This window comes from Malaclemys terrapin, chromosome 17, assembly GCF_027887155.1.
Source record: "Malaclemys terrapin pileata isolate rMalTer1 chromosome 17, rMalTer1.hap1, whole genome shotgun sequence".
Lineage (NCBI taxonomy): Eukaryota > Metazoa > Chordata > Testudines > Emydidae > Malaclemys > Malaclemys terrapin.
This window is the reverse complement of record NC_071521.1, coordinates 2,793,021-2,812,395: the sequence shown is the minus strand read 5'-3', so window position 1 is coordinate 2,812,395 and position 19,375 is coordinate 2,793,021. Positions and strand designations below refer to the sequence as shown.

The 19,375-nt window shown below is 42.7% G+C and overlaps 1 protein-coding gene across 2 annotated transcripts in view; it reads right to left on the bottom strand.

Moving 5' to 3' along the window:
- Positions 1-9,043: 9,043 nt before the first annotated feature.
- Positions 9,044-19,375, bottom strand: part of NR6A1 (nuclear receptor subfamily 6 group A member 1) — a 180,576-nt gene continuing 170,244 nt past the window's right edge. For both annotated transcript variants that reach the window (XM_054007629.1, XM_054007630.1), the window contains exons 9-11: positions 16,247-16,368; positions 13,503-13,655; positions 9,044-12,433 (exon numbers count right to left, since the gene is read on the bottom strand). In XM_054007629.1, coding sequence (XP_053863604.1) covers positions 12,345-12,433; positions 13,503-13,655; positions 16,247-16,368 — 364 coding nt within the window. In that variant the 3' untranslated portion in view covers positions 9,044-12,344. The remainder of the gene's footprint in view (positions 12,434-13,502; positions 13,656-16,246; positions 16,369-19,375) is intronic.

Genomic DNA, 19,375 nt, shown 5'->3' with positions numbered 1-19,375 from the left:
ATCTGAGAGGCCACTAGTATTTGTTCTCTCCTATTCACACCTCTCCTGCTCCCCCAGGCTCCTCCCCATCCCAGTAACCTGCTCCCCCCCCATCCCAGTCACCCACCCGCTCCAAGGCTTTCACAAATCCCACAGCAGTAAAGCTACTGTCACTCTCCTGTTCCAACACACACAGAATTCAGTCTCAGACTGGCCCCTCCCCAGGGGCTGGCAGTTCAGTGGGGCTGTTTAAATTGTAAGCTCCTCAGGGCAGGGGACACTGCTGTCTGTGCGCGGTATGGCATTGAGTCACTTGGGGTGAGACAAGGAGGAGCGACTGCTTTTCCCAGACCCAGGAACCACAGAAATGGCCATTTCCTGCATTATCCTTTAGGACCTTATTGAGTGAAGTATCTTTGGGATCCATTGTATTAAATGAAGGGTCATGACTTATTGTGGGCTGGGACTGTATGTAACCTCGAGGGAAATGTGACAGATGAGGGACTATACTGAACAATGTGCCAGGCAAGAATGGGCTTTTGGAACAAAACGTGGTAAGTGGTTTTCCTGGGGAATCTCTAGGGGGAGGTGAATGCAAATTCCCCCCCTCTGGTTATGCAAAAACCCAGCCTTTGGAAGCTACACCCTGAGAGGTGGGCCATTGTCTGTGATCACCTGTTACATGAGGTTAAGATCAAAGGCTCAAGCTCTATAAAGGAAAGAGAAATATTATTGGTTCTGGTTCTGAATTTGGGACGGTTATGAACTTGTCACCATGGGGAAAACCCAGTTGTGGGTTTTGTAGAACTGCCATGTACTAGAGCCCAGTGCTGGGCTGGGGTGAACTCTGGTAAGCTCGATAGCATAAGAGTAGGGTTTTTTTTATTGGTTTTAATGTTTTCTCTGTAATGCTTTCACTTGAAGAATAAATGTGCTTGCTTTTAAAGAGCTGTGTGGTAAGTTGTTATAGCTTCTGGAGACAAAGCAAAGGGCAGATGCTGGCCCGCTTAGGCAGTCTGGTTTGCAGGCATATCAAAGTATAGGCAAGGAACTGTGCGGACTGGAAAACCTCGGTTGGGAAAGAGGGACGTAGGTCTCTGCCTGAGAGGTGACAGATGGGGAACCAGGAACTGAGAGCAGGTGCCCTTGGTGGCCCACGAAGGGGAAATACAGAGGCAGTTAACCTGAACCATGAACAGCATGAACATTTCAACTACTGGCCTCATCACAAGTAGGAAGGAGAGAAGCAGGGCAGAGGCTCAGCATCACATACTTGCAAAGTAAATGTGCCTAAGTCCAGCATTTGACCTTGTTACCATGAAAGAGTCCCTTTAAAGGCAAGTGATGAGAAAGAACAGGATGGAGGAGGTCAGTGAAAGGAAACACCAGACTCCCAACCTGTGCAGAACAATTCACATTTATTAGTTCAAACAGCTAACACTTGCTAAACATGCGTTTAACACTTATTGGTCACATTTCCACAGGTAGTCAAGTCACAGAGCAGAGCAGCAGAGCAGAGACAGGTGAGACATGAGCAGCCTGCATGTCGGCCCACCAGTGGGTGAAGGGCAGGCCCCACGGCACAGGCAGGACACACCAGGAGAAACATTCATTTGGTCATAGTGTAGTGACAAGAAATAGCCCCTGAGATGGGAAGTGTGCCAGCCCCCCGAGGTGCAGCTGGGATCCATGGGGGAAGAAGGCAGGGACCAGCCATGCTAACCTGTCTATACTCCAGCTCCGAGCATGTTAAACATAACAGCTAAATGCTCACTATTAGTTATGTTGAGGTGACATCCTGCTTCCCTGATTTATGCAAGGGATCATGGGAAAAAGGAGTTGTTTTGCTGTGCTTGACTGAATGAAAACACATCCCCTATAGCACATCTATTGACAGGGCCCAGTCCCAATGTGAGGGGAAGGCACATTGACTACAGATATGCCACGTGGAACAGGTGAGACAAAGGGCCAATGCAATAGGGAGGGCTTCTGGACTGATTTTCTTCTTAAGTTGTAAATGTCTGTAACATAGAACATGTGCACAAGGACCCTGAGGAAATCCCTGGCTACCAATGTAACGCATACATGTCATGCATCTGTTCAGTGCCCGTTGTGCGGCTCTGTTCTAGGGCTTTCGAGATGCCTGTGACAGTCAGAGGAAATTCAATTTAGTTGGTGAAAGCTGCATTTTGCATTAACAGGCTCATGCTTGGTGTGTTAAACCAAACTAGAGGGAGATGTTGGGCAAGGGCTGTAGCCAGCACTTGCAAAGCACAGCAACCGACCCGGAGAGGCCTGGGCACCTTCTGGAGGAAAGTGCAGAGCTTTGGGTTTTCTTGGTCTCTTGCTGTCTGGGGACACGTGGCGATTTGCACCAGTGCAGCCAGCTGGGGACTGTGCCTGCGTGCTAGAGGTTCGCACTGGTGCACTGACATGGCTGACTGACACCATGGGAAATCCTGAAGGTGGCCATGGCCTAAGTGAAACTCTCTGAAGTTCCAGCAAAACCTGACGCCGGTAGGCGTCTCCACCTTGGTGGTGCTTGGAGTTCCAGTTCTGATCAACAGAATCACAAAACGTCACCCGCACATTCAAACGCCGCTGCAGCAACGGTTAAAGGACCAACAACCCAACAACTAAATCGAAACAGCAACCAAACCCAAGACATTTACACTCCACATTTTTCATCAGAAACATGTAAACAGAAAGAGGAGCAGTGTTTTGTTTTTCACACAATCCCTTTGAGATGATAAACAGGATGTCACACAAGAGGTAGTTTTGTCATGGAAATTGAGTCAATAATGTTATTAACTATTACAAGACATTTTATAAAATGAAAGAAAACAATGAATCACAAAAGGCTTTGCTGAGGCTGATCGGCATGTGGTTTGGTTGGTTTATTTCTGCCTTTGGTGGTGTTTCTTCCACCCAACAAGGTTGCTTCTTTCATGCACTTGTTAGAGGTCAGTGCACAGTCAGACTTTTCTTCTCCCAGTGAAAAAATACCTATCGTAGGCGAACAGCTCAGAGCATGGACAGTCCAAGCTCAGGCTTCCAGGTACTGGCACACCCGGCTGCTGACTGTTGTCGGATTCTGTCATTCCGCCCGTCTGACAGCTTATCTGTATGGACCCCCACTGCCCAGAGCACAAGCCTGCTGCGCACAAAGTTTGTGTACAGACCATGCTGTTGTGCACTGAAAGTTCCCTAATTTACTTTGACCTACTGCTGTTTCAACCATCAGTAGGGAAAGTGCACCAGGGACCTTTCAGTGAGCAGGGACAGCTAGTCAGTGCACAGCAGGATGGTGTGCTGTAGATTTATATGAAGCGTCCATATTGACGAGCCCTGAGACGACCTGTGGTGATTATATCATGGAATAGGGCTGGTTTGGATAGTCTCTCAGTACAATTCTCAAGCACTTTGAATGCACCTAGTCCCTAGGAGGTCTGCAGTGAGAAAGCTGTACTTTACAAAGAGCATGACTGCAGAGCCCTCAGGGTGCCATCGCCGAGCCCAGCATTGTAAGGCGTGGCCATGAGCACCCAGATTTTTATTCTCTTCCGTATTTATTAAGTTTTTAAAATGATGTTTTTGCAGGAGAAAGCACAAGCTGTTTGTAAAGTGCTTTGAAGAGGGAAATGTAGCAGTGCCCAGTGTTCCTACAGCTCTGGGACCCCTGTGTTCACCCAGCCCAGCGTGCCGGGAGCTCTCTGAGCACCAGGGGGGGTTTTCTCAGAACATGATTATGTTCTCACTAGGGCTTCTTGATTAATCGGTTAACTCACATGATTAACTCAAAAAAATTAATCATGATTAATCGCAGTTTTAATCGCACTGTTAAACAATAGAAACCCAATTGAAATTTATTACATATTTTAGATGTTTTTCTACATTTTCATATATATTGTATTCTTTGTTGCAGCTGAAATCAAAGGGCACATTATTTTTGATTACAAGTATTTGCACTGTAAAAATGACAAATAGTATTTTTCAATTCATCTCATACAAGTACTGTAGTGCGATCTCTGTCATGAAAGTGCAACTTACAAATGTAGATTTTTTTTGTTACATAACTGCACTCAAGAAACAAAACAATATAAAACTTCAGATCCTATAAGTCCACTCAGTCCTACTTCTTGTTCAGCCAATCGCTCAGACAAACAAGTTTTCTTTACATTTACGGGAGATACTGATGCCCTCTTATTTACAATGTCACCAGAGGGTGAGAACCTGCATTCACATGGCACTTTTGTAGCCAGCATTGCAAGGTATTTACGTGCCAGATATGCTAAACATTCATATGCCCCTTCATGCTTCGGCCACCATTCCAGAGGATATGTTTCTATGCTGATGACACTCGTTAAAAAAATAATGTATTAATTAAATTTGTGACTGAACTCCTTGGGGGAGAACTGTACATCTCCTGCTCTGTTTTACCCGCATTCTGCCATATATTTCATGTTATAACAGTCTCGGATGATGACCCAACACATGTTCATTTTAAGAACACTTTCACAGAAGACTTGACAAAACGCAAAGAAGGTACCAATGTGAGACTTCTGAAGTGCCTTCCAAAATCTGAGAGATGAGATGTGGAGCATGCTTTCAGAAGTCTTAAAAGAGCAACACTCCAATGCAGAAGTTACAGAACCCGAACCACCAAAAAAGAAAATCAACCTTCTGCTGGTGGCATCTGACTCAGATGGGGAAAATGAACATGCATCGGTCCACACTGCTTTGGATGGTTATCGAGCAGAACCTGTCACCAGCACGGACGCATGTCCCCTGGAACGGTGGTTGAAGCATGAAGGGACACATGAATCTTTAGCGCATCTGGCATGTAAATATCTTGCAACGCCAGCTGCAACAGTGCCATGAGAACGCCTGTTCTCACTGTCAGGTGACATTGTAACCAAGAAGAGGGCAGCATTATCTCCTGCAAATGTAACCAAACTTGTTTGTCTGAGCAATTGGCTGAACAAGAAGTAGGACTGAGTGGACTTGTAGGCTCTAAGGTTTTATATTGTTTTATTTTTGAGTGCAGTTTTTTTGTACATAATTCTACATTTGTAAGTTCAACTTTCATGATAAAGAAATTGCACTACAGTACTTGTATCAGGTGAACTGAAAAATACTATTTCTTTTATTTTTTTACAGTGCAAATATTTGTAATGAAAAATTATAAAGTGAGCACGGTACACTTTGTATTCTGTGTTGTAAATGAAATCAATATATTTGAAAATGTAGAAAACATCAAAAATATTTAAATGTTACTCTATTATTAACAGTGTTCACTATTAATTTTTTTAATCGCTTGACAGCCCTAGGTGTCACATTAAAGATACCCATCAAGATTGGCAGATGGTACTGCTGGGTACATTGGGGTTGAGGAGGGCAGGGCATTTCTATATTTTATTATTTTTGTTAAGTTTAGTGAAGCCTTAATGGGGTGAGGGGTGTATTACAGGCCACCTCCAGGCCACACCATGATTTCCCCTGCAGTTTGCAACCATCTTGGACATTTTCTCCTGTCAACACATCAGTATTCTCTCACCAGTTTGCCCTGACAGACTGACAATGCTAATGATTATAATCCATGCAGTCACAGCATCTGACCTGATGTAACTCAGGGTGTCTTCATACAGATTTGCAATAGCTCAGAACAGGCAATGTGGATCTGAAGGAAATTGTTACTTGTTGTTACTGACTGTACACAAACCACTGATGTAAAAACTCCCCACAAACAAAGCCAGACTTTTCTTCCTAAAATCCAGATGTGGAGATGCTTACTCAGATCATAATGGGCTTCCAAACAGGTCATGAAAGAAGCTACTGTTGCAACATCAAGATTAGGGTTTCAGTGGGTCACATTTAAATACATATCCCTGAGCTTCTGTGCGCGTCGCAAGCAACGCACTGAGAACCCAAAGAAACGCCACAGCTTGACGCTGACATCTTATGTATTGTCATCTTTGATTTACACATCATCTAAAACTTACAAATTAGCTTCATACTTAAACTACTTCCCCAAGTTCCCCCCTTCTCCTGCCTTTTATGTGGCAGGGATGATTGCCGCGTCTTATCCTGAGAAATATAGAAATAACATCATCACAGACACCGAGCTTCATAGCTTCAAACCAAAACCAAGGAAGAACCACCAATTGTGATAGCACATTCACAGGAGGGATTTTTGTTGTTGTTTTCCTTTTAAAAAGTATTAAAGATAAAAGAAATTCAAGTTTTTTAAAAAAAAGATTGGTTTGAAGGACTGGACTTTTAAAACCAATAAGCAGAAATGACTTCATCACTGCTTTGTGCTGAAGTCTGAAGAGTTTGTTCATACCAGCACACAGATCCTATAATGCAGCAACATAACGGAGTATGGGACATACAGGGCAGACAACAAGCAAGACTTGAGCAGTCTCCAATCTTCCTACTCAGGAGAAGGAAAAATCCTGTTTGTTGTGAACCTTCTCATTTATGTTAGCAGGTTCTCTGGGTCAGCCCAGTGCTCAGGCACACATATTCAGTAGGGACACAGGAACAGATCAGGCAGAGTTAGCCCCCACAGCCCTTTGCCCACTTCTTGATCTGAGCCTCTCTGAGGGGTTACCTCCAACCTCCTATACCTCAATTTTGCAGCCGTGTTTGCACTTTTGGCCTCCAACAAGAAGCAAAAGCACCACAACATTGGGAAGAGGCTCCCCTGGGGCACTGAGCTGGCTGGAAGCAGGAAGTGAATCTTGCTAGATTCAAGAGTGGCCAATAAATATCTGAACTGACAAACCTGACACAGTAGGGCCATTTTCATGTCAGTGAGGAGGGCATTCAGCTTGTAAACTGTCATATACACACAGCAACATTGAGCATTTAACCCGCAAGAGCTGCATCTGGAAAAGACCTTTTAATTGATAAGTTTTCAAAATGTGTGGTCTGCTCTTTGGTCTTTATGCCTACGCAACTGTGGATAAGAAAGTTCAGTAACTGAAGACATGGAAAAGTGGACCGCTACACTAGCCATTGAAAAGCAAGCGTTATTCTACAGTATTGTCTAAAGGCTTTAGGAGTGAGATGGAAAGGGTTAAAGCAGCCCAGATATTAACATTCAAAGAGTGGCAACTGTGCTTGTGAAATTAATATTTGTAATAAAGACTTCAGCTTCTTCCTAACACATGGTACCTACGAGGTGCTCATCTTTCATCCCTTCGGGCGGTTGGGCACAGCTTAGGAAGAGGCGTTTCATCTCTTCACACAGTGTATGCCCTGTTGGGGCTGCACGGGTAGCTTCCCGGAATGTACTGTGGTTTGTAATGGCCCATGGAAGGTTCTGGTCTTCCCCACAGACAATTCAATACACGAACCTGACAAGCAGCAGGAAATGAGAGCAGGAAAATGCTGTGCTTTGTGGCCTATGCCCCAACCTGAGAAACGAGACTTTTTGATGCACAGACAGTTCTAGATGTTTAGTGTCACGCGCACAGACAACAAAGAACTGAATGCGTTATACATGGCTGTAAGCAGAGGTGACACAGGGGGAGGGTCATGCAGGGTCATGTGCTCTCCCCTCTCCCCCTCCCGATTTGCTCCTTGGCTTGTACTGAGCATGCTCACACGGACTGAGCATGCTCAGTAACACTGCTGAAGCTGCTGCCCTCACTCTGGCCCCCCACTATCGGCAGCCATAGGGTCATCTCTGGTTGTAAATTTGCCTCCTTGAATTGGTGCTGTTGAGTGTAAACCTGATTGGGTTCTCACCAAGGGGGAGGGGCCTAAGTCCCTGGTGTTTATGGAATTAACAATTTATAGATATAACTGGCTTTGAGCTTCTTGCTGGCATGACACACTTGGCTTGTGAGTTATGTCCCCTTCTAGTTGCTGGTCCCCACAGAGGATAAAAGCCTACTACTGCTAAAGCTAATGGAGTAAAAATTTACTCTTTCAGCTCAAGTTGTGCTTCTATGGCCTTATTCACAGCCCTGAGGGCCAATGGAAAGATTCCAACTGACTTCAGCGGGCTTTTAATCATGGCCTGTGGTGTCAGGTCACTGGCATTTAAGTCCAGTACCTTCAGCACTGAAAGCAGTGGCCTTGCCACTTGAGCTAACGGAGTAACACCATTCACTGATAGTAGCAGTTTCTTGGCAATGCAGTAATTAGCAAGAGATGATACTCAAAACCTACAGAGTTTCCTGGAGCAGATTACAATTTTAAATGTGTTCATTTGTGAACTGAGCCCCCTCTGAATATATGAGCATATGCACTTCAAATTTGTATCCAAAAATCTGTTTGGATTAAAAAAAACTCTTCAGATTTACATTTGCACAAATACTATGAGGGAAAGGATGGGGTCAATTGAGTTATCTTTCAAACCGGAGATAAATATTGACTTGTCTTTGCAGAAAATTCCACCAAAAATGATTATTGTTGATGGAGTCTTCTATGACAGAAGGCCAGATAAGCAACAGCAGATACCAAAGATAATCCCCACCCAACTAGCATTAAGCACAAATAAAATATGGTTCCCTGTAAACCGAATGTTATGTGAAGATTGGGACAAACAATTCCAACTTTTGTAGGATGTCCTTCAAACCAAATTCACAAATACATCTAGTGACTGACCTAATGTCGCTACATTTCTAGCTACATTTCTATCTTCTCATCATAATACCTGAGTTTGCAATGCAACACATTCACTTTACCCTGTTTAAAAAACACAAGTCATTAGAGGACTTGGTGCAGAAGACATTAATGACTGTCCAGCGAGTTAGGTTCTGGTTCGGTATGTTAGTCTCGTTCTTGCTTGTGAATTTAACACAGCTTTTATGCTCACTGCGATACAAGGGGGTTTGTTCACAGATACTGCTGCCAATCAACATTTATCAAAATGGTTTACACAGTTGCAAGTAGTAGCACATCCCCTCCCTCCACCCCCATCAAGTTTATTAAATATTTGCTTGCGCAGCATTTTCCTGGGGAGTCAATTTTGGGCCGAGTACAAAATAGATGTTTTTGTCAGGTGTTTTTGGCAAAAACAAGTTTTCTAATTTTAGCATAGAGATCTTCTAATTAAAACAAACTCTTATTCATCAATAATTAATCATCTAATAACTGTGGAATAAGATTACTTCTGTGCAGTTAAACTATTCCTGAAATGTGTAAGCAAGCCAGAAAATAACCCGTAATACAAGTATCATGTGGAATTATTTGAAAATGAAAGTTAAAGCTGGCAATACTTCCTAGCTTAGAAACAAACAGATACACTAAAATCTTCCCAGGTATACTTGAGGTATATACTGTATGCAGAAGGCTTTCCTGAGAAATATGTGCTTGTCTCATTTTATAAACAGAACGCAAATGAGATTCATGAAACTAACTTTGGATTCGTCAAGCGACATAAAAGTGGAATTCTGCTGATCCCAGCAGCTGTTACCCGTAACATCTTATTTTAGGAAAGTGTACATCAGCAGCTAGTGGACTACCTAAAGCAAGGGAAAAAAGTCAAGTGGGAAGATTCACAAAGCAGAATTAAAGAGAGCAACACTGCCTTTGGTCTACAAGGTTAGTCAACAGCTTGTCTCTGCTGAGATGGTTTTGGATGGAGTAGTCTTCATCTCTTGCAGGCAGGACCCATTTGCACTTATTGTACAGAGTAACTGTTGACTAACCTAGAGATGTGCCAAGCTAGCAAGTTCCAATGGCTGTTGGGCTGCTATTACGCTAGTCTGTAGGTAGCATTTGGGGTGGGACTGAATGATATGCTTCTGCTGTTCCTCAATTCATTTCTACCCACTAGCAGGTACAGTACTTCAGTGGCAAGCAGGTGCTTGTTCAGACCACATATTTAATTTGTGCCATATACTATGATGGGTCATGACTGGACAGAGGATGGCAAGGATGTAAGGATGTTTTCTCCCACCCCAGAAGAGCAGAAGTTGTTTCCTGAAGAACTCAAGGTAGTTTAAAAATAGCAGGTTCTTTAACATTCAAAAATGTCTCAATCAGCCTAATGTAACCACTCAAAACAGATTCACAACTAAGGGTCCCAGCAGAAAATTCAGCAAAGGAAACATGGCTGCCTGTTAGAATGAGTGAGATTTCATAAATCTATGAATGATGGAAACAGGGAAAGAAACTCGACCCCAGCTAGCAATCATGTGGATACAGGAAGTCAAGGAGGACACTGAGGCTTAATGGACAGTAATACATGTTAATCAAACAGCAGCAATTAAAGTATTTTTGATGTAATGCAAGTGACTGAAGTTACTGGGTGGAACATCTAAATTCTGTGAGATTTAGAACTAAGTAATATAGATGAATTGTACTAAGAGCCAAGTTTTCCTACTACACTCCCCTCCAAGCAGTAAAATGGTACATGCAGGACTTGGTTAATACCCATATGTTCTCCAAGGTTCAACAGACACCCAATAGCAGAGGATACTGAAATCTCTTCTCAGAAGTCATATTTATTTTATCCACAGGAGGGATAGAAGCTGCTGGGTTTGAAGTGTTCGCTGATGTGAATTGCTTGTAACTACTGTAGTAGGAAATCCTCTTCACTGGAGTAATTTAAAAACTAGGCCAGATCTAGCCATGGAGAACATATATTGCCCTGGCTTCTCAGAATGCTTTTCCAGTTTGTGATTCTAAGAGATAGCATTTAGCCAATAATTAAATGATCTGCAGCCTGCCTGTCGTGAGGGAATAATCATGCATCAGTTGGAGAGAGAGAGAACACAATTCTGCATTGCCCAGGGAAGGGGAATATGGGCTAGGGGCCTTTCTCAGCCTTGGAATGCTGCAATTCTCTTGTGACAGAATTTCAGGGGGACCCAATTTACACCATGAGAGTTTCATTTGAAAACTGATGAAGACTTTTTTTTTGGTCAACTAGTAGACTTCATTTCTCCCTCTGATTCCAGGGAAACTCCATTTTGAAATCTCTAGATTCCTGGCTTCCATTTTTGAATAAGCAAGAGTCACTCCACCACTAGCTGACAGCTGCAGGTCACGTAGCACTAGGAATTGGCAGGAAAAAGAGGGTGGTAAACAACAAATGACAGATCATAACACTGAGGTAAATAATGGTCAAATGGAATGACTGACATGTGACCGTTAGCAAAGTAGGGTATAAAAGTCAGTGGCAGTTGAGAGGTTGAGAAGGCAGTGAGCAGAGAAGGCAGAGGAAGGCGCAAAAGAGGTGAGGGTGGGACGAGGAGAAGCAGCAGTGAGCAGTGGGAGAAGAGAAGGATGCAGCAGAGGAGTGGGAGAAAGAAAACAGGAAAAGATACTGTGCCGTCAGCTGAGTAAGTTTGTCAGACAGAGTAACGGGTATAGTTATAGCATAGCATAGTATAGTGTTTGCATATGTGTGTGTGTGTGTGTGGGGGGGGGGGTTAATACAGATGTATTGACTGTGTGTGTTGACTGTGAAAGGGATTTATACGTGTAAAAACTAATGGACATCTAAAAATGGCTGTTAGCTATCTATGACAGACTGACCATCTGAAGCAGGGAGCATCCACTCAGTATCATGTCAAGCTATAAGGCAATGTGGTTTGAGGTGCTCTTTAACTTGTTATAAAAGGGATTTGTGTTTAGATTGTTACTGTGTCAAGAAATTGTTCAATAAAAGGTGCCTTGTTTTGGAATACTGCTTGTGTCAATAATTTATCCATGGCTGTATCTGTGTCCTCCAAGTATTCCTTTAGCCACCCTGGAGACCCACACTTAATGAGAACAGATTGGTTATAACAATAAACAGGTTGGCTATTCTGGGGGTACCCAAATTCTGGTTTTGGTGTACCACCTTCTCCCTCACTTATCTTTTTTGAAGCTTGGCACTTCTCTAATGCCCACACTCCTCCAATGCACTCCAGCATTTGGGATGCTAACAGCTCTCCCAGTGGAGTGAGGCAGTTTGCTCTCCAGGCAAACACTTTGGATATGAATCATGGAATGATCAGTACATGAACAGCATCTTCTCATTGAGGTAGTCTTAGTCATATCGGCCCCCAGCCCCCCAAATACAAAAGAACTAATCCTAACAAACACTGTAACATTAAACATCTTCACATTCTGTAAACTGCAAGAGAATGCATCTGCTGCATTCATACAGAACCATGTGCACTGTGTTGAAGATCATACATTCAACTCTGTCGTGAAATAAATATATAGGAAAAGAGTTTAAAAACAAAAAAACGAACAAAAAAAGATTCTTGCTACAATGACAGGGCTACCTGACGCCCTGTCTCAGCAGCTCCCTACTGCCTTGATCATGGTTTTCCCTCCCCCCTCTCTTCACATGTGAGCCAGTTCCCCACCAGAAGCACCAGAGTAAGGCATGGGTTCAGGGCAATGAAGGCTCACTCTTTGCTCACGCTTGTCTTGCAGGAATGCAGAACGGCTTTAAAAAGGAGGGGCAGCTGCTCCAGAGGAACATTCACCATTTTTCCTGTTAAGAAAGAATCAGAATTAGCTGCCATTCCTGAGCCAGATTTCAGAAATGCTCATCTCCAACAAGCTGGTGACACTGGAGATGGTTTCACCTTGAACCTTTAGAGAAACAGTAAATCACCCAATTCCTACATTAGACATTTGATATTCTTTTGGAAACAACAGGATGTGTTATATAGTGGAACAGAAGCTAAGTGCGTTGGCGAAGTCAGATGAAAATGATTTCCCCATAATGGGGGCATATTTTTAGAAGATGGGAAAGACTACATCCCACCTCTGTCAACCTCCCCTGTCAATCACAGTGACTAGATTGTGTGGGATGTGTCCACTGGTCCCATTGGACAATTCTGCTTGGTATGACAGAGGAAGGTGAAACACACAAATCCAAATCAACATGCCCTAGGGAAGAACATTTCTTCCCAATCCCAAATAACCTGTGTCCATTATCTTAACATTTAGGTACAAATGTCTGATGTTCTCATGAAGATCCTGGAATAATTCCTCTAGAGCCAATTAATGATGCATTGAGATGGAAAATTCACATGCAGATTTCAGTAACCCAAATTCCAGGGAAGTTCAGATCTGGGGACCTTGGTTCAAGCCTATCTAGGCTTTTATATTGTGATCTTCACCATGGTATGCAAGTGCCATCTCTAGACTCAGTGCAAGCTCCTGCCTGGGAGGCCTTTACCATCTACAGATCAGGGTTATTTCTGCAGCAGAGAAAACACTTCAGAGTTGGGTCTGAAATTAAGACCCTAAGGAGGTTTCGATCAAGATACTAAGTAGAGCTCATTATTTGTGAAAAAAGAATATGCCTTCTTACCAGATGCCAGGCTTCCAAGGCTCAAATAGAAAAGGTCCCACACAGACCCAGCTTTATTACACTGGGTAAGATGAAGGGGGTTTATCCTGGCAGAGAAAGGCTCAAATAGAACAGGTCCCACACTGGCACTGCTGTCCAGCCAAGTAGATAGGAGTTTAATTATAAAAAGAAGAAAGTCTCCTTTAAAGGAGATTTAATGATTCACACAGGGGCCAGCTGGGAGAAGAGATCAAAAAGTTACCTGCAATGTATCGTATCTCTGGCAAACACATCATTAGATCCGGAAACCTGTTTGGCTGATGTGGGTACTTGTATTCTGTAAAATCCTGGCACACGTACCAATACCGTTTATTCAATTGCTCCAGTTGGGATGTATTAGCCAGGCCCCTAATGTCTGAGTGAAAAGAGAAAAACGAAGTGACTGGGAATAGCTGTAATACTAGAACAAAACCAGAGTCATATTTTTCCTCATCACTATTCGAGTCAGCAACTGTAAAATGGAAGGACAAATCCATTTATAAAACTCAGTCTAACAACATCTACCAAAATTATACAATGCTATTGAGCAGAGACTTCAAGTTTATAGTCACCACAGGATTAAAATTTCACCCTCCTCCTTCAGAACATACTGTAATGAATATCTCCTACATATACACACTTCAGATTAGATGTGAGGGTACAAGATCTTCCTTTCATAAGGGACACGGATGAGAACATATAATGTCCTAAGTTGCTCATGCTCAGAGATCATGAACCTTTCAGAAGATAACAGCTCTAGCAACCTTAAATCTCTACTTTCTTTTTATAAAGTAGCTATATGTCAAGGCTTTCAGGCCTAACACAGGGTGCAACATAATATTTTCCATAGAAAGAAGCATGTTGATTCTAGTTACATCATCTCAGCTCTATGGGAAGTGCTCAGATCAGTAATTCAGGGTGTCGTCTGTTTAGGAATTATGCCATGTGAGCTTTATAAACTTGCCAAGCTTTTATTTTAAAATTTAGCTTTTCCAAATGTTTAGCAATGTACACAAAGAAAAAGGGAGATATTTCGATGCTAGCAAAATGATTTGAGAAAGTCCCTTTGAATGTATTTCAGCGTGATCAATGACATTTAGATCCTACTTGATGTCATGGGAGGGGATCCAATAAATTAAGAGTAGGCAAAATATGCAACTCTTCTGAGGCTCAGTATTGTTCTTCAGAAATACTATACAAGGGAAGGAGCATTTATTTGCTGTCCAAAAGCTGACCTTTACAAATAATTTTCAGGTATTCCACATAAAAAAATTGCAAACTCCAACTAAAAATAAAAGAAGACAGGAAGTTAATGAAAATACATTTTGGAAAACAATGGAGACAGCTAAAGAAGTCTATCATCCAGTGTCAGGAAACTGTCCAGGGAAGCAAACCGGAATCTGTGCCGGGGCGCACACTGAAGTGTCAGCACAAAACACTTGGTATAACCAGGGGGAGGAGAGAGATTTCAGCATATCCTTGCAAAGTAGAACATTTCCCTGTGGTACAGAAAACTCCCAGTGGTACTTGTTTATTGAACTGCTTTTGAAACTCACCTATTAGACTAGTGCCATTCAATAGCTTTTTTCATTTATGCACAAGCAATACAGAAAACAGTGGTAACATGCGTCATAGATGTGCAATAACATCATACACACTAGTACTGACATGGGAATCACACCACGGTGTTAGACTGGAGTGACCCATACACAAGTGTTACTGAAGAAAGTGAACCTTCCAAATCCTTTCAGCATGGTAGAGACTCAGAGAAAAGACCAGTAACTTCCCACCTTGGACTACCATTGCAGAATCAATTTGCATGTTATTTCTATGCTGACTTCATGAATTTTGAAGTGTTAGGAGTCTCATAACAGAATTGACTGACAGCTCTAAAATGTTGTGCTTGACCACAAATGGAGTCAGTCCCGTATTAGGCAGCATGCATTACCTGAAAATATTACTGCATTAAGCACCATATTAAAGGACAAAATGCATGTTCTCACTGTCTTAAAAAATGTCAGATAAAGGTATTAGGTGAAGGGAAACATCCTGATGAAGAATCCAGGAAACAATGCCAGTGAGGTTAGCCAACATTTAGCGCACAAAGGTTTACAAAGTTAACAGCTTAAATTGGAAAAAAATGATGCAAATTAGTTGTCTTGATTGCTGCCTGTCAGAAAACGCCTAGAGCAGCGATACCCAGACTGAGGCTCGCAAGCGGCTCTCTAATGCATCTTCTGCGGCTCTTTGCAGCACATGATACTAAAACACTGTGTGATTTAATTATTACCCCATCTAAGTTATTAACCAATCTGGATGCTTTTACTATGTTATTAGCCAATTGTAATTGATAAAATGATACTTGGTCAGTCATTTTACTGGGAGAATAAAATTAAATTACACACACACAGGGAATTCACACGACTGTGGCTCTTTCGGGTAATGTTGATCATTAATTTGGCTCCTGAACCACTGAGGTCTGAGTGTCACTGGCCTAGACCCTTCCACCATGAGCAGCAGTATTTTCAGATGACATGCGCTTGTGCATGGTGAGAAGTTTGCCACAACAGCTGGTAGGTAATCAGTCATTCAGGCCTTATCTAGAAAGATTTCATCAGTCACTCTGCTCTGTTCTTATTCTGCTGCTAGTAAAGTAGGTACGTATTTAAAGTGACGCACATACTGTCCTTGGTGTCTACGATTAAAGGCATTAAAAATTGATTAAGCAAAGTGAATCCTTCACTTCCTCTACAATTGCTTCATTTAGGTGTCTGAAATAGCACACACTGCATATGGCTGTAACTGCACAATGGCAAAAACAAAACCTTTTAATACTCAGGCGTCTATTTCAGTTTGGATTTAGGACCCCTTCTCTCTCTCCCCATCATCCAAAGGAAGCAAAGATTGACAAGATTATTGACTAGCCATTTACTCCAGTGGGACTAATCCCCTTCTTCCACCACTCACCTTGATTGAGGAAGTTAATGGCTTTCATACATGCATACTCCTCATTGCTGACCTTCAATTGGTTAAATTTGCGGTAGAGGTAGATCAGCCGTTCCATCACCTCCATTCCCTCTTCACTGAATCTGAAGGAAAGGGAGACAGATGCACACAACAGGGTACTCAAAGAGGAGAGGCCCTTTGCAATTAAACAGTAGGGAGCTTAGTGACTTACTAAAACTCCATGGCGTTTAAATGGAGGGAGGGATAGCTCAGTGGTTTGAGCACTGGCCTGCAAACCCCAGGGTTGTGAGTTCAATCCTTGAGGGGGCCATTTAGGGAACTGGGGTAAAAATCTGTCTGGAGCTGGGTCCTGCTTTGAGCAGCACGTTGGACTAGATGACCTTCTGAGGTCCCTTCCAACCCTGATATTCTATGAAAAGACCTTAATGCCTCACATTATAATTCAGAGACCCAGATGCTTCAGGTCTGTTGGCACTATTCACGAGAAGCAAAACTGGTAACAAGGTGATTCAGAACATCATATTTGCCAGTTACATCAGACCTTTAAGGAAAATGGGGATTTCACGGGTGCACATCGGCATAGCTGCTTGTGAACAAGTGATGCATGGTCATGGTATGACTGGGAGAAACAGGTATTAGAAGTTCCTGGCTCTGCCAATGATTTCTTGCATGGCCCTGGACAAGTTACTAATCCTCTCTCTCTCTCTCAATTTCCCCATATTTAAATGAAGATGTTATTTCCCCACCTCACAGGCTTGTTGTGAGGCTTAATTCACTGGTTTGTGAAATGGAATGATCCTTACACAGAAAGCTCTAGGGTTGTGCGAAGTATTATTACACACTCAGTAATAGTTACACTATATTTTATGACCCATCAGCTGTGCAGGTCCATCAAGGAAGTTTGGCGAAATCTATACGACTTCCAGCTACATTATAGTTATTCACTATTACAGGGTGTCCATTATAAAATGCAGGCTACAGGGCAAAGGAAGGGTTGAAAACAGGCACAGGAAAACCTCAAAAGATTTAGTGGTTCCTTTCAGCTGATCTTTCTCAGAAGCTCTTCTTTAGAAATCAGTCTAGAAATTTGGAATGAAGAGACTGTCCCTCCTGTCCTGCTGCTCATCTTGGAGCAGACTCAGCAAAATCAGGCTTGCCCTGCCAGGTTCAGTATGTGCTAAGTACCTGATGGTTGGTCCTGGACCCCCTAGGCCTTCACGCTGGATCCAGGGCACTCATTTCTCACATTACACAGCGCTCTGCCTGCTTCAACACAGCCACTCGTTCTTAAGGCTTTATACTGAAGAAAAAAAAATCACACCATCCTCCTCCACTCACCTTCCCAGCACTTCCCCAGTTCTCTCTCTCAGCTCCAGCCCTCTTTTAGCTGCCATGAGCCCTCCCCAGCTTGAACTTTTCTCCTAGCCAGGCAGTGCTATAGGAATAGGGTGTTCGAACATCTCACCTGAGATTTTCACCAGTCACACAATGTGGTCATGTCACGACTACAGGTGATATAAAAGTGATTTGTTTGTCCCATTTGGACATAGGTTTCCTCCCCCATTTCCATCAGCATGGCTGTACCCCACCATGTCAGAATGAAACTGCACATGGAAGGCACATGGATATGTGCTGATGAGCAAAGCTTCAGATGTGAGCTCTAAACTAACAGGTGAGCAGGAGATTACATGCAAACGTGGGAGTCTGATGCACGAGAGACAGAACGTCCAAGCCACTTTAGAGTCAGGAGGAGGAGCTGAACTCTTTCCAAGAAAACAAACACACACAGTGCGGGTAGCTTGCTTACAACAAGCTGCAGATCTCTCTCTGAGCTAGGACACTTGCCCAAAGAACTTGCTAATGGGGTGGGACATGTAATAGTAGGTTGGGAAGGGCTCACAACAGTCCAGTGACTGCAGTCTCTTAAGAACTATGGGAATGAGCTCAATGGAAACTCTGTAGTGAAGAGTCCTAGTCCTGTAGGGAATCCTAGATTTCTGCAGGAGGAGTCTGAGAAGACCCCTGCTTGCAGGTCACTGGATCACAGGACAGTAGACAAAAAGATGGCATAAGTGACATTTGTGAGACTCTGAAGGTACAAAGTGCACATTTCAGAGTGTTCTAATTGTGCAAATGGCCAGGAGCCATTCCTGCTACATGTGGTTTAAAGCAATAAAGGCTAGTTTGGCAGAAATTGGACATTGCATAAATCTTCAGCAGTGAGACAGAAGTGTTCAGGAAAGCTTCAGCTGTGTGTTCTGGCATTACACAGTACACAATCAGAGCACAGCCAGAAAGCCGTCTCTGAACAAAAACAGAACAAAAATAAAACTCCTTTCACTGAATATCATCTTATTTTGGCACGTGTATTTGTTTACTTCAAAGTTATTTGTAAAATGCATGGTGGAGTTTGGCCTCACAGAAGAGAAAACAAGCTGTCTGAACTTTAGGTCAGTTCTTCAGGGAAGTAATATTGCAAGTGATGAAAGCCTTGTCGGCTAATCTAAAGTTGTACAATTTTCTTGCTCTCAACTTGACATTAAAAATCCTGCAGGTGCAAGATTGCAAAGCTCAAGAAGTTAATGAGCACAGAGACCACTCACAATCCTCTGCTGGGTCTAATTGTTTTTTGAGAATGCACATTTTTACCAACCACTCGTCACTTCCATAAATCCAGGAGAGCTCTTCTCTCATGCTTGCAGTAGAAATGGCTTGGTTTTCTGTGCATACATTCCTCCCTTTTTCAAACAAAGCTGTTCTGTTTTGCACAGCCCTATTCCTTCTGGAGCACTGACTCCTCCACACACAGTCTGCCTCTCAGCTTTTACACCAGTCTAATTTCTGGCTATGTATTATCAGGAGTAACAGTAAAAAGTTCAAGCTGCCATGCATTTTATTTGCATTTTTACTAGACTCCGGAGATTTAAACATTAGATCTAGAAAACAGACCATTTTGCCAGCAGTTTAAAACAGAATTAAAACATGAAAAAGTTGATCATATTTATTCATTTTTCATCTACTTATATACTGGCAGTCAGGGTTATGACCAGGAACAGAAATAAACTACAACCTTCTAAGTGCCAGGGTATCTTAGGTCAGCATATTGTTTTAAGTTGTCTAACAGACAAC